Raw genomic sequence first — 14571 nt, 5'->3', positions numbered from 1 at the left:
ACATTGGAAGTATGTCCTTTTTTTTTTTTTTGTGAGGGCATCTCTCATATTTATTGATCAAATGGTTGTTAACGACAATAAAATTCTCTATAGGGGAGGCAATGCTCAATGCACAATCGTTAATCCACCCCAAGCCTAATTTTCGTCAGTCTCCAATCTTCTGAGGCATAACGAACTAGTTCTTACATGGAGAACAAATTCTTACATAGTGAATAAGTTACATGGTGAACAGTACAAGGGCAGTCATCACAGAAGCTTTCAGTTTTGCTCATGCATTATGAACTATAAACAGTCAGTTCAAATATGAATACTCATTTAGTTTTTATACTTGATTTATATGTGTATACCACATTTCTCTCTTTATTATTATTATTTTTAATAAAATGCTGAAGTGGTAGATAGATACAAGATAAAGGTAGAAAACATAGTTTAGTGTTGTAAGAGAGCAAATGTAGATGATCAGGTGTGTGCCTGTAGACTATGTGTTAATCCAAGCTAGACAAGGGCAATAAAACATCCACGTATGCAGAAGATTTCTCTCAGAACGGGGGGGTGAGGTTCTAAGCCTCACCTCTATTGATCCCCATTTTCTCACCTGATGACCCCCCTGCAACTGTGCCTGTCTTAGGTTGTTCCTCCCTTGAGGAATCTTACCCGTCTCTGGCTAACCAGTCATCTTCCGGGGCCATACAGGGAAATGTTAAGTTGGTAAGTGAGAGAGAAGCCTTATTGTTTGAAATGGTGCGCTTTTTATTTCTTTGCATATTTATGCCCTGTAGCTTCTATGCCCAGCATTTGTCTTGAGGTATCTTTACCACTTGGAAGAATTATGATACTCGGTAAATTTGATATGAGGCACGAATTCTATTTAAGGGTTGTACTTAGGAAGGAAGAAGAAAAGCTATAGAAGTAGCAGGCGGAAGAAAACATGGGAAGATTGATTATTTCTTTGACCTATATTCTTGTAGAGTAACTTCAGCATGTACAGGTTTCAAGCTACTACTTAAATTGCGCACACACATTAACATAATAGGAGTATAGTTACATAACCAAAGCATATCTGTAATTACCAGCCATCTCCAGTGAAACCAAGAAAACCAGTTAGGCACTTTAGTCATTTCTGAAAACTTATCTATGATATGGTGGATATTGTCCAACTGAACTTGAACAGTCTGAGAGAAATCAGACAAATTAAAACAACCCATTCCTGGGGAATGTTCACATCCCTTATGTTCTTTTAACAGTAAATAGTCTGTAGTTGTAAGATTTTGAAGCGCTATAATTTGCACTTCTCCTAATTCTTGGTTGAGTTCCAACAGTATAAATCCAGTCAAATTTGTTGTTTTACTGTATGCACAGGCCAGCTTAGATATCTCCTTCATTCCCATGGCAAGTCCAGGAGCTGGTGGGATGAGTGCATCTACAGCTGTAGCAGTGCGTGGATCTTTGTTGGGGTTTTTTGATGATCATCTTCTGGCATGAGTCTTCCAGAGAGTGCTGATGTTGGAAGTTCTCTTTCATATCGTATCTTAGTTCATTTTTGGGGTAGCCAAATTAGGCTTTGATCTTCTGTATAAACGCAAACAGACCCTTTGCCTACACTTTTATATGCCCTTTATACCCTTGTGTAGAACTCATTGGAGGTTACCACACAGGAACTGCCCTTTTTTTTTTTTTTTTTTGGTATCACTAATCTACACTTACATGACGAATATTATGTTTACTAGGCTCTCCCCTATACCAGGTCTCCCCTATAAACCCCTTTACAGTCACTGTCCATCAGCATAGCAAAATGTTGTAGAATCACTACTTGCCTTCTCTGTGTTGTACAGCCCTCCCTTTTCTCCTATCCCCCATGCATGTTAATCTTAATACCCCCTACTTCTCCCCACCCCCTTATCCCTCCCTACCCACCCATCCTCCCCAGTCAATTTCCCTTTGGTACCTGTTAGTCCATTCTTGAGTTCTGTGATTCTGCTGCTGTTTTGTTCCTTCAGTTTTTCCTTTGTTCTTATATTCCACAGATGAGGGAAATCATTTGGTATTTCTCTTTCTCCGCTTGGCTTGTTTCACTGAGCATAATACCCTCCGGCTCCATCCATGTTGCTGCAAATAATTGGATTTGCCCTTTTCTTATGGCTGAGTAGTATTCCATTGTGTATATGTACCACTTCTTCTTTATCCATTCATCTCGATGGACATTTAGGTTGCTTCCAATTCTTGGCTATTGTAAATAGTGCTGCAATAAACATAGGGGTGCACTGATCTTTCTCATACTTGATTGCTGCATTCTTAGGGTAAATTCCTAGGAGTGCAATTCCTGGGTCAAATGGTAAGTCTGTTTTGAGCATTTTGATGTACCTCCATACTGCTTTCCACAATGGTTGAACAAGTTTACATTCCCACCAGCAGTGTAGGAGGGTTCCCCTTTCTCCACAGCCTCGCCAACATTTGTTGTTGTTTGTCTTTTGGATGGCAGCCATCCTTACTGGTGTGAGGTGATACCTCATTGTAGTTTTAATTTGCATTTCTCTGATAATTAGCGATGTGGAGCATCTTTTCATGTGTCTGTTGGCCATCTCTATTTCTTTTTTGGAGAACTTTCTGTTCACTTCCTCTGCCCATTTTTTAATTGGGTTATTTGTTTTTTGTTTGTTGAGGCGTGTGAGCTCTTTATATATTCTGGACGTCAAGCCTTTATCGGATGTGTCATTTTCAAATATATTCTCCCATACTGTAGGGATCCTTTTTGTTCTATTGATGGTGTCTTTTGCTGTACAGAAGCTTTTCAGCTTAATATAGTCCTACTTACTCATTTTTGCTGTTGTTTTCCTTACCCAAGGAGATATGTTCAAGAAGAGGTCACTCCTGTTTATATCTAAGAGGCTTTTGCCTATGTTTTCTTCAAAGAGTTTAATGGTTTCATGACTTACATTCAGGTCTTTGATCCATTTTGAGTTTACTTTTGTGTATGGGGTTAGACAATGGTCCAGTTTCATTCTCCTACATGTAGGTGTCCAGTTTTGCCAGCACCACCTGTTGAAGAGACTGTCATTTCGCCATTGTATGTCCATGGCTCCTTTATCAAATATTAATTGACCATATATGTCTGGGTTAATGTCTGGATTCTCTAGTCTGTTCCATTGGTCTGTGGCTCTGCTCTTGTGCCAGTACCAAATTGTCTTGATTACTATGGCTTTATAGTAGAGCTTGAAGTTGGGGAGTGAGAACCCCCCAACTTTATTCTTCTTTCTCAGGATTGCTTTGGCTATTCGGGGTCTTTGGTGTTTCCATATGAATTTTTGAATTATTTGTTCCAGTTCATTGAAGAATGTTGCTGGTAGTTTCATAGGGATTGCATCAAATCTGTATATTGCTTTGGGCAGGATGGCCATTTTGACGATATTAATTCTTCCTAGCCACGAGCATGGGATGAGTTTCCATCTGTTAGTGTCCCCTTTAATTTCTCTTAAGAGTGACTTGTAGTTTTCAGAGTATAAGTCTTTCACTTCTTTGGTTAGGTTTATTCCTAGGTATTTTTTTTTTTTGGTGCAATTGTGAATGGAGTTGTTTTCCTGATTTCTCTTTCTGTTGGTTCATTGTTAGTATATAGGAAAGCCACAGATTTCTGTATTCTGCAACTTTGCTGTATTCCGATATCAGTTCTAGTAGTTTTGGGGTGGAGTCTTAAGGGTTTTTTATGTACAGTATCATGTCATCTGCAAATAGTGACAGTTTAACTTCTTATTTACCAATCTGGATTCCTTGTATTTCTTTGTTTTGTCTGATTGCCGTGGCTAGGACCTCCAGCACCATGTGAAATAACAGTGGAGAGAGTGGGCATCCCTGTCTAGTTCCTGATATCAGAGGAAATGCTTTCAGCTTCTCGCTGTTCAATATAATGTTGGCTGTGGGTTTATCATAGATGGCCTTTATTATGTTGAGGTACTTGCCCTCTATTCCCATTTTGCTTTTTGCTGAGAGTTTTTATCATGAATGGATGTTGAACTTTGTCAAATGCTGTTTCAGCATCTATGGAGATGATCATGTGGTTTTTGTCTTTCTTTTTGTTGATGTGGTGGATGATGCTGATAGACTTTCGAATGTTGTACCATCGTTGCATCCCTGGGATGAATCCCACTTGGTCATGGTGTATGATCCTTTTGATGTATTTTTGAATTCGGTTTGCTAATATTTTGTTGAGTATTTTTGCATCTACGTTCATCAGGGATATTGGTCTGTAGTTTTCTTTATTGGTGGGGTCTTTGCCTGGTTTTGGTATTAGGGTGATGTTAGCTTCATAGAATGAGTTTGGGAGTATCCACTCCTCCTCTATTTTTTGGAAAACTTTAAGGAGAATGGGTATTATGTCTTCCCTGTATGTCTGATAAAATTCCGAGGTAAATCCATCTGGTCCAGGGGTTTTGTTCTTTGGTAGTTTTTTGATTATCGCTTCAATTTCGTTGCTGGTAATTGGTCTGTTTAGATTTTCTGTTTCTTTCTGGGTCAATCTTGGAAGGTTGTATTTTTCTAGGAAGTTGTCCATTTCTCCTAGGTTTCCCAGCTTGTTAGCATATAGGTTTTCATAGTATTCTCTAATAATTCTGTGTATTTCTGTGGGGTCCGTCGTGATTTTTCCTTTCTCATTTCTGATACTGTTGATTTGTGTTGACTCTCTTTTCTTCTTAATAAGTCTGGCTAGAGGCTTATCTATTTTGTTTATTTTCTCGAAGAACCAGCTCTTGGTTTCATTGATTTTTGCTATTGTTTTATTCTTCTCAATTTTATTTATTTCTTCTCTGATCTTTATTATGTCCCTCCTTCTGCTGACCTTAGGCCTCATCTGCTCTTCTTTTCCCAAATTCGATAATTGTGACATTAGACCATTCATTTGGGATTGCTCTTCCTTTTTAAAATATGCTTGGATTGCTATATTCTTTCCTCTTAAGACTGCTTTTGCTGTGTCCCACAGAAGTTGGGGCTTAGTGTTGTTGTTGTCATTTGTTTCCATATATTGCTGGATCTCCATTTTGATTTTGTCATTGATCCATTGATTATTTCGAAGCGTGTTGTTAAGCCTCCATGTGTTTGTGAGCCTCTTTGCTTTCTTTGTACAGTTTATTTCTAGTTTTATGCCTTTGTGGTCTGAAAAGTTGGTTGGTAGGATTTCAATCTTTTGGAATTTTCTGAGGCTCTTTTTGTGGCCTAGTATGTGCTCTATTCTGGAGAATGTTCCATGTGCACTTGAGAAGAATGTATATCCCGCTGCTTTAGGATGTAGAGTTCTATAGATGTCTATTAGGTCCATCTGCTCTACTGTGTTGTTCAGTGCTTCCGTGTCCTTACTTATTTTCTGCCCAGTGGATCTATCCTTTGGGGTGAGTGGTGTGTTGAAGTCTCCTAGAATGAATGCATTGCAGTCTATATCCCCCTTTAGTTCTGTTAGTATTTGTTTCACATATGCTGTTGCTCCTGTGTTGGGTGCATATATATTTAGAATGGTTATATCCTCTTGTTGGACTGAGCCCTTTATCATTATGTAGTGTCCTTCTTTATCTCTTGTTACTTTCTTTGTTTTGAAGTCTATTTTGTCTGATATTAGTACTGCAACCCCTGCTTTCTTCTCACTGTTGTTTGCTTGAAATATGTTTTTCCATCCCTTGACTTTTAGTCTGTACATGTCTTTGGGTTTGAGGTGAGTTTCTTGTAAGCAGCATATAGATGGGTCTTGCTTTTTTATCCATTCTGTTACTCTGTGTCTTTTGATTGGTGCATTCAACCCATTAACATTTAGGGTGACTATTGAAAGATATGTACTTATTGCCATTGCAGGCTTTAAATTCGTGGTTACCAAAGGTTCAAGGTTAGCCTCTTTAGTATCTTCCTGCCTAACTTAGCTCGCTTATTGAGCTGTTATATACACTGTCTGGAGATTCTTTTCTTCTCTTCCTTCTTGTTCCTCCTCCTTGATTCTTCATATGTTGGGTGTTTTGTGCTGTGCTCTTTCTAGGAGTGCTCCCATCTACAGCAGTCCCTGTAAGATGTCCTGTAGAGGTGGTATGTGGAAAGCAAATTCCCTCAGCTTTTGTTTGTCTGGGAATTGTTTAATCCCACCGTCATATTTGAATGATCGTCGTGCTGGATACAGTATCCTTGGTTCAAGGCCCTTCTGTTTCATTGTATTAAATATATCATGCCATTCTCTTCTGGCCTGTAGGTTTTCTGTTGAGAAATCTGACGTTAGCCTGATGGGTTTCCCTTTATAGTTGACCTTTTTCTCTCTAGCTGCCTTTAACACTCTTTCATTGTCCTTGATCTTTGCCATTTTAATTATTATGTGTCTTGGTGTTGCCCTTCTTGGATCCTTTCTGTTGGGGGTTCTGTGTATTTCCGTGGTCTGTTCGATTACTTCCTCCCCCAGTGTGGGGAAGTTTTCAGCAATTATTTCTTCTAAGATACTTTCCATCTCTTTTCCACTCTCTTCTTCTTCTGGTACCCCTATAATACGGATATTGTTCCTTTTGGATTGGTCACACAGTTCTCTTAATATTGTTTCATTCCTGGAGATCCTTTTGTCTCTCTCTATGTCAGCTTCTATGCGTTCCTGTTCTCTGATTTCAATTCCATCAATGGCCTCTTGCATTCTATCCATTCTGCTTATAAACCGTTCCGGAGTTTGTTTCATTTCTGCGATCTCCTTTCTGGCATCTGTGATCTCCCTCCAGACTTCATCCCATTTCTCTTGCGTATTTCTCTGCATCTCTGTCAGCATGTTTATGATTCTTACTTTGAATTCTTTGTCAGGGAGACTGGTTAGGTCTGTCTCCTTCTCTGGTGTTGTCTCTGTGATCTTTGTCTGCCTGTAGCTTTGCCTTTTCATGGTTATAGGAATAGTTTGCAGAGCTGGGACAAGTGCCGGCTGGAAGGACTTCTTGTTGGTTTGTGGCCCTCCTCTCCTGGGAGAACAGCGACCTCTAGTGGCTTGTGCTGCGCAGCTGCATGCAGACAGGGTTTCTGCTTACTGCCCGGCTGCTATGGAGTTAATCTCCGCTGTTGCTGTGGGGGTGGCCTGGCTTGGGCAGCTACTCCAAAGTGGTGGAGTCGCGTTGGAGCAGGAGTGGCTGGGAGGCTATTTATCTCCGTAAGGGGCCTCCGTGCTCCCTGCAGCCCAGGGGTTAGGGTGCCCAGAGATCCCCGAATTCCCTACCTCTGGATTAAGTGTCCCGCCCTGCCCCTTTAAGACTTCCAAAAAGCACCCGCCAAAACAAAACAACACCCACCAAAAAAAAAAAAAAGGTTTTTTAATTAAAAAAAAAAAGGTGGTCGCTCGTTTTTCTTTATTCTCCAGTGCCAGCCTCAGGTCTCTGCTCACCGGTCTTGCTGCCCTGTTTCCCTAGTATTGGGGTCCCTATCCCTTTAAGACTTCCAAAAAGCGCTCGCCAAAACAAAACAGCAAAAAAGCAAAAAAAAAAAGAAAATGGTCGCACGCTTTTCTTATGTCCTCCGGCACCCGGCCTTCAGTGCCCGCTCACTGTTCTTGCTGCCCTGTTTTCCTAGTATCGAGGGCCTTGTACTCTGGCCCGGATGGCTGGGGCTGGGTGTTCGGCAGTCCTGGGCTCTGTCTCCCTCCCGCTCTGCCTAGTCTTCTCCCGCAGGGAGCTGGGGGGAGGGGCGCTCGGCTCCCGCTTGGCCAGGGCTTGTATCTTACCCCCTTCTCGAGGCGCTGGGTTCTCTCAGGTGCAGATGTGGTCTGGATATTGTCCTGTGTCCTCTGGTCTTTATTCTAGGAAGGGTTGTCTTTTTTATATTTTCATAGATATATGTTGTTTTGGGAGGAGATTTCTGCTGCTCTACTCATGGCGCCATCTTCCCTTATGGTATCCTCTGCCATATTTTTTAACCAGATTGTTTTGTTATTATTACTGAGTTGTATGAATTCTTTATGTACAGGCTTATTTTATTACATTTCACTTTATAATGCTTTGCAAATTTTTCTTTGCAAGCTAAAGGTTTGTAGCAATGCTGTGTCAAGTGACTATTATTGGTATCATTTTTCCAACAGAATTCGATCAGTTTATGTTTCTGTGTAACACTTTGGTAATTCTTGCAATATTTCAAACTTTTACTCTTTATTATTAAATCTACTATGTCTGTGATTAGTGATTCTTAATGTTACTACAGCACAAACTGTGCCCATATAAAATGATGAATTTAATTGATAAATGATGTGTCTGTTCTGTTTCACTGACTGGCCGTTCCCTTGCTTCTCTCCCTCTTCTTAGTCTTCCCTATTCCCTGAGATGCAATAAGATTGAAATTAGGCCAATTAATAACTACAATAGCCTTCAAGTGTTCAAGCAAAAGGAGTCATATATGTGCCACTTTATAGCAAAAGTAAGAAATGATTAAGTTTAGTGAGGAAGGCATGCCAAAAGCTCAGAAAAGCTGAAAGGCAGGCCTCTTGCCCCAGTTAGCAGAGCTGTGAATGCAAAGGAGTTCTTGAAGGAAATTAAAAGTGCTACACCAGTGAACACAGGAGTAATAAGAAAGCACAATAGTTTTGTTGCTGATATGGAGAAAGTTTTAGTGATGTGGATAGATCAAACCAGCCACAACATTCCCTTAAGCCAAAGCCTAATGCAGAGCAAGGCCCAAAATCTCTTAAATTCTTTGAAGACTGAGAGAGATGAGGGAACTGCAGAAGTAAAGTATGAAGCTAGCAGAGGTTCGCTCATGAGGTTTAAAGAAAAAAGCTGTCTCCATAATATAAAGGTAAAGGTGAAGTGGCAAACTGCAGCAGTTAATCCAAAGATGTAGCTAAGAAGGTGGCTACACTAAAGAACAGATTATCAGTGTAGAATAAATAGCCTTATATTGGAAGAACATGCCATTTGAGATTCGATAGCTAGAAAAAGGAAGTCAATGCCTAGCTTCAATGCTTCAAAGGACAGCCTGACTCTCTTGTTAGGGGTTAATGTAGCTTGTGACTTTAAGCTGAAGCCCATGTTCATTGACCATTCTGAAAAGATTAGAGTCCGTAATTATGCAAAATCTACTCTGCCTGTGCTGTACAAATGCAGTAACAAAGCCTGGATGACAGTACATCTGTTTATAACATGGCTTACTGAATATTTTAAGCCCACTGTTGAGATCTTCTGCTCAGAAAAATAGACTCTTTTCAAAATATTACCATTTATTGAAAAACGTACTTGGTCACCCAAGAGCTCTGGTGGAGACATTCAATGAGATAAATGTTTTCATGCCTGCTAACACAGCATCCATTCTGAAGCCCTTGCATCAAAGGAGTAATTTTTACTTTAAAGTCTTATTATTTATAAGAAATACATCTCATAAGGCTATAGCTACCACAGATAGTGATTCCTCTGATGCAACTGGGCAAAGTAAATAAAAGACCTCCAGGAAAGGATTTACTATTCTAGATGCCGTTAAGAACATTCATGATTCATGGGAAGAGGTCAAATTTTATCAATATTAAAAGGAGTTTGGAAGAGCTTGATTTCAGCCCTCATGGATGACTTTGAGGGGTCTCAGTTAGATGTCTCAGTTGAGATGTCTTCAGTGGAGAAAGTAACTGTACATGTGGTGGTAATACAAGAGAACTAGAAATGGAGCCTAAAGATGTGACTGAATTGCTGCAATCTCATGATAAAACCTGAATGGATAGGAGTTTTTTCTTATTGATGAGCAAGAAAAGTGGTTTCTGGAGATGGAATCTACTCTTGGTGAAGACGCTATGAAGATTGAAATGAAAACAAAGGATTTAGAAGATGACAAACTTAATTGATAAGGCAACAGCAGGATTTTGAGAGGACTGACTACAATTTTGAAAGACGTTCTACCATGGGTAGGATGCTATCAAATAGCACCTCATGCTACAGAGAAATCCTTTGTGAAAAGAAGAGTCAACTGATGTGGCAAACTTCATTGTCACCTTATTTTAAGAAATTTCCATAACCACTTAAACCTTCAGCAACCACCACCCTCATCAGTCAGCAGCCATCAACACTGAGACAAGACCCTTCACCAGCAAAAAGATTATGACTTGCTGAAAGCTCAAATATTGGTTAGCATTTTTAATACAATATTTTTAAATTAAGGTATGTTCTCAGTGCCTTTCTATTCCTGTGAGGAACTTTGAAATTAAAGAGTAAACCGAATGAATCTATTCCTTGCAACCCAAAGATCCTAAACCACTAATGTACCAAATAAATGCTCAGCCTCAGATGACAGTCTCTTTGTCCTGCTGTTGCTCAAGTTTTATTTCCTGCCTAGAATGGTCCTGTCTTCTCTACTCTTTTAACCCTACCCAATATCAGCACAAATTCAAACTCCACCTTCTTCATTAACTATTTCCTCATCCCTCCAACCTCAATTAGATCTCTCCCTTCTCTGAACACTTGAGAAATAATACAGGTATAGAATCCCCTGAGATTTTTATGATTTACCTTCAGTGTTTTACGATTTTGCTCACACTTGACAGTTTCTTTTTTAAAAAAAAACCTAACTGGCATTTATTAAGTCTTTCCAGTACATTCAACTAGTTTTCACAGAAACAATTCCTTATTTATTAGTAATACCTCATTAGTTTATATAATACTTAACCCAATTATAGATTTGTAATAACAGGCTCGAACAGGTTTTTGAAGAGATGCAATGGATTACTGATAAACATTAACTTGTGGTAGCAGATGTCCTCAGGCATATTGAATTATGCCAGAGAAATGACAAGTATGGCTTACATTCTGGTGAGCTACTTAAGTGAAGGGTGATTAAATGATAGTCTATGGTTTCCTTTGTTTCCTTTACAACATCTAGCAAGGACATGAGTCCATGATAGGGTAAAAATGCTAGAAGGAGAAAAGAGCAATAAAGGGCTATATTAGATACAGGAAGCATCCTAGATTATCATCTGTCACAAGAGTCCCAAGAGCAAACAACAAAGATAAACCCCTAGTCAGACTTATTAAGAGAAAAAGAGAATCTACACACATAGACAGAATCAGAAATGAGAAAGTAAAAATTACTACGAACACCACAGAAATACAAAGAATTATTAGAGAATACTATGAAAATCTATATGCTAACAAACTGGATAACCTAGAAGAAATGGACAACTTTCTAGAAAAATACAACCTTCCAAGACTGACCAAGGAAGAAACATAAAATCTAAACAGACCAATTTCTAAGCAGACCAATTACCAGCAACGAAACTGAATCGGTAATCAAAAAACTACCCAAGAACAAAACCCCCATACCAGATAGATTCACCGCTGAATTTTATAAGACATTTAGAGAAGACATAATACCCATGATCCTTAAAGTTTTCCAAAAAGTAGAAGAGGAGTGAACACTTCCAAACTCATTCTATGAAGCTAGCATCACTGTAATACCAAAACCAGGCAAAGACACCACAAAAAAGAAAACTACAGACCAACATCCCTGATGAACATACATGCAAAAATACTCAACAAAATAGTAGCAAACTAAATTCAGAAATATATCAAGAGGATCATAAACCATGATCAAGTGGGATTCATCTCATGGATGCAAGGATGGTACAACATTCGAAAATCCACCAACATCATCCACCACATCAACAAAAAGAAGGAAGACCATGTGATCATCTTCATAGATGCTGAAAAAGCATTCAACAAAATCCAACATCCATTCATGATAAAAACTCTCAAAAAAATGGGTATCACAGGCAACTACCTCAACATAATGAAGGCCACATATGACAAACCCACAGCCAACATCATACTTAAACAGCAAGAAGCTGAAAGCTTTTCTCCTAAGATTGGGAACAAGACAAGGATGAGCACTCTCCCCACTTTTATTTAATATAGTACTGGAGGTCCTAGCCACGGCAATCAGACAACACAAAGAAATAAAAGGCATCCAGATTGGTAAGGAAGAAGCCAAACTGTCACTGTTTGCAGATGACATGACATTGTACATAACAAACCCTAAAGAATCCACTCCAAAACTACTAGAACTAGTATCTGAATTCAGCAAAGTTGCAGGATACAAAATTAATACACAGAAATCTGCTGCATTCCTATACACTAATGATGAACTAGCAGAAAGAGAAATCAGGAAAACAATTCCATTTACAATTGCATCAAAAAGAATAAAATACCTAGGAATAAACCTAACCAAGGAAGTAAAAGACCTATACCCTGAAAACTACAAGACACTCTTAAGAGAAATTAAAGAGGACACTAATAAATGGAACTTCATCTCATGCTCTTGGGTAGAAAGAATTAATTTTGTCAAAATAGCCATCCTGCCTAAAGCAATCTACAGATTCAATGCAATCCCTATCAAAATACCAACAGCATTCTTCAACAAACTGGAACAAATAGTTCTAAAATTCATGTGGAACCAACAAAGTCCCTGAACAGCCAATGCAATTCTGAGAAGAAAGAATAAAGCAGGATCTCGCTTCCCAACTTCAAGTTCTACTACAAAACCACAGTAATCAAGACAATTTGGTACTGTCACAAGAGCAGACCCATAGACCAGTGGAAAAGAATAGATAGTCCAAATATTAACCTAAGCATATATGGTCAATTAATATACAATAAAGGAGCCGTGGATACACAGTGGAGAAATGAGAGCCTCTTCAACAACTGGTGTTGGCAAAACTGGACAGCTACATGTAAGAGAATGAAACTGGATTATTGTCTAACCCCATACACAAAGTAAACGCAAAATGGATCAAAGGCCTGAATGTAAGTCATGAAACCATAAAACTCTTAGAAGAAAATATAGGTGAAACTCCCTTGAATATAAACATGAGCAACTTCTTCATGAATATATCTCCCGGGCAAGGGAAACAAAAGCAAAAATGAAGTGGGTCTATATCGAACTAAAAAGCTTCTGTACAGCAAAGTACACCATCAGTAGAACAAAAAGACATCCTACAGTATGGGAGAATATATTCATAAATGACATATCTGATAGAAGGTTGACATCCAAAATATATAAAGAACTCACCACCTCAACAAACAAACAAGCAAATAATCCAATTAAAAATTGGCAGAGGATCTGAACAGACATTTCTCCAAAGAAGAAATTCAGATGGCCAACAGGCACATGAAAAGATGCTCTACATCGCTAATCATCAGAGAAATGCAAATTAAAACCACAATGACATATCATCTCACACCAGTTAGGATGGCCACCATCCAAAAGACAAACAACAACAAATGTTGGTGAGGTTGTGGAGAAAGGGGATCCCTCCTACACTGCTGGTGGGAATGTAAATTAGTTCAACCATTGTGGAAAGCAGTATGGAGGTTCCTCAAGAATCTCAAAACAGAAATACCATTTGATCCAGGAATTCCACTCCTAGGAATTTACCCTACAAATGCAGCAGCCCAGTTTGAAAAAGACATATGCACCCCTATGTTTATCACAGCAGTATTTACAAAGCCAAGATATGGAAGCATCAGTAGATGAATGGATAAAGAAGATGTAGTACATATACAGAATGGAATATTATTCAGCCATAAGAAGAAAACAAATCCTACCATTTGCAACAACATGGATGGAGCCAGAGGGTATTATGCTCAGTGAAATAAGCCAGGCAGAGAAAGACAAGTATCAAATGATTTCACTCATCTGTGGAGTATAAGAAGAAAGAAAAAAACTGAAGGAACAAAACAGCAGCAGACTCACAGAACCCAAGAATGGACTAACAGTAACCAAAGGGAAAGGGACTGGAGAGGATGGGTGGGAAGGGAGCGATAAGGGGGAAAAAGGGGCATTACAATTAGCACACATAATATAGGGGGCCATGGGGAAGGCAGTACAACACAAAGACAAGTAGTGATTCTATAGCATCTTACTATGCTAATGGACAGTGACTGTAATGGGGTATGTGGTGGGGAGTTCATAATGGGGGAGTCTAGTAACCATAATGTTGCTCATGTAATTGTACATTAATGATTCCAAAATTTAAAAAACATTTTTTTAATAAAAAAAAAGAGTCCCAAGGGCTCTGGAGTTTTGGGATTTAGCTCTGCTAAGGACTGGAAAATAAAGTGCTCACATTCTGAGAACTGTAATAGCATTTCAGAGGAAAATAAAACTAAACTTACCTGGAACCTAACCATCTGTGATCCATCATTTGTTTCCTTCTCCTCCGTGTTCCCTTTCCAGGGAAGTACAGCATTCTGAGAAGGCATAACTGGGAAAAAGAGAGCAGAAGCATCTTGTTGATACATAACATTAAGGGTGAACCTAACTCTTGGAGCTTTTGCTTTGTGCTAGGATGACAGTTTAGAGAGAAACTGTTTAAGATATAAGCTTAGAGGGGTGGAAGATGGCGGCGTGAGTAGAGCAGCGGAAATCTCCTCCCAAAACAACATATATCTATGAAAATATAACAAAGACAACCCTTCCTAGAATAAAGACCAGAGGACACAGGACAATATCCAGACCACATCCGCACCTGAGAGAACCCAGCGCCTCGCGAAGGGGGTAAGATACAAACCCCGGCCCGGCGGGAGCCAAGCACCCCCGCTCCCCCCAGCTCCCGGCGGG

General features: G+C 39.3%; 1 protein-coding gene across 2 annotated transcripts in view; it reads right to left on the bottom strand.

Annotated features, from left to right (window-relative positions):
• Window positions 1-14571, bottom strand: part of ZNF713 (zinc finger protein 713) — a 75623-nt gene that overhangs the window by 17506 nt on the left and 43546 nt on the right. For both annotated transcript variants that reach the window (XM_057487183.1, XM_057487185.1), the window contains exon 2: window positions 14127-14215. In XM_057487183.1, the coding sequence (XP_057343166.1) occupies window positions 14127-14215 (89 nt within the window). The remainder of the gene's footprint in view (window positions 1-14126; window positions 14216-14571) is intronic.

This window comes from Manis pentadactyla, chromosome 10, assembly GCF_030020395.1.
Source record: "Manis pentadactyla isolate mManPen7 chromosome 10, mManPen7.hap1, whole genome shotgun sequence".
Lineage (NCBI taxonomy): Eukaryota > Metazoa > Chordata > Mammalia > Pholidota > Manidae > Manis > Manis pentadactyla.
This window is presented reverse-complemented; position numbering and strand designations above follow the sequence as displayed.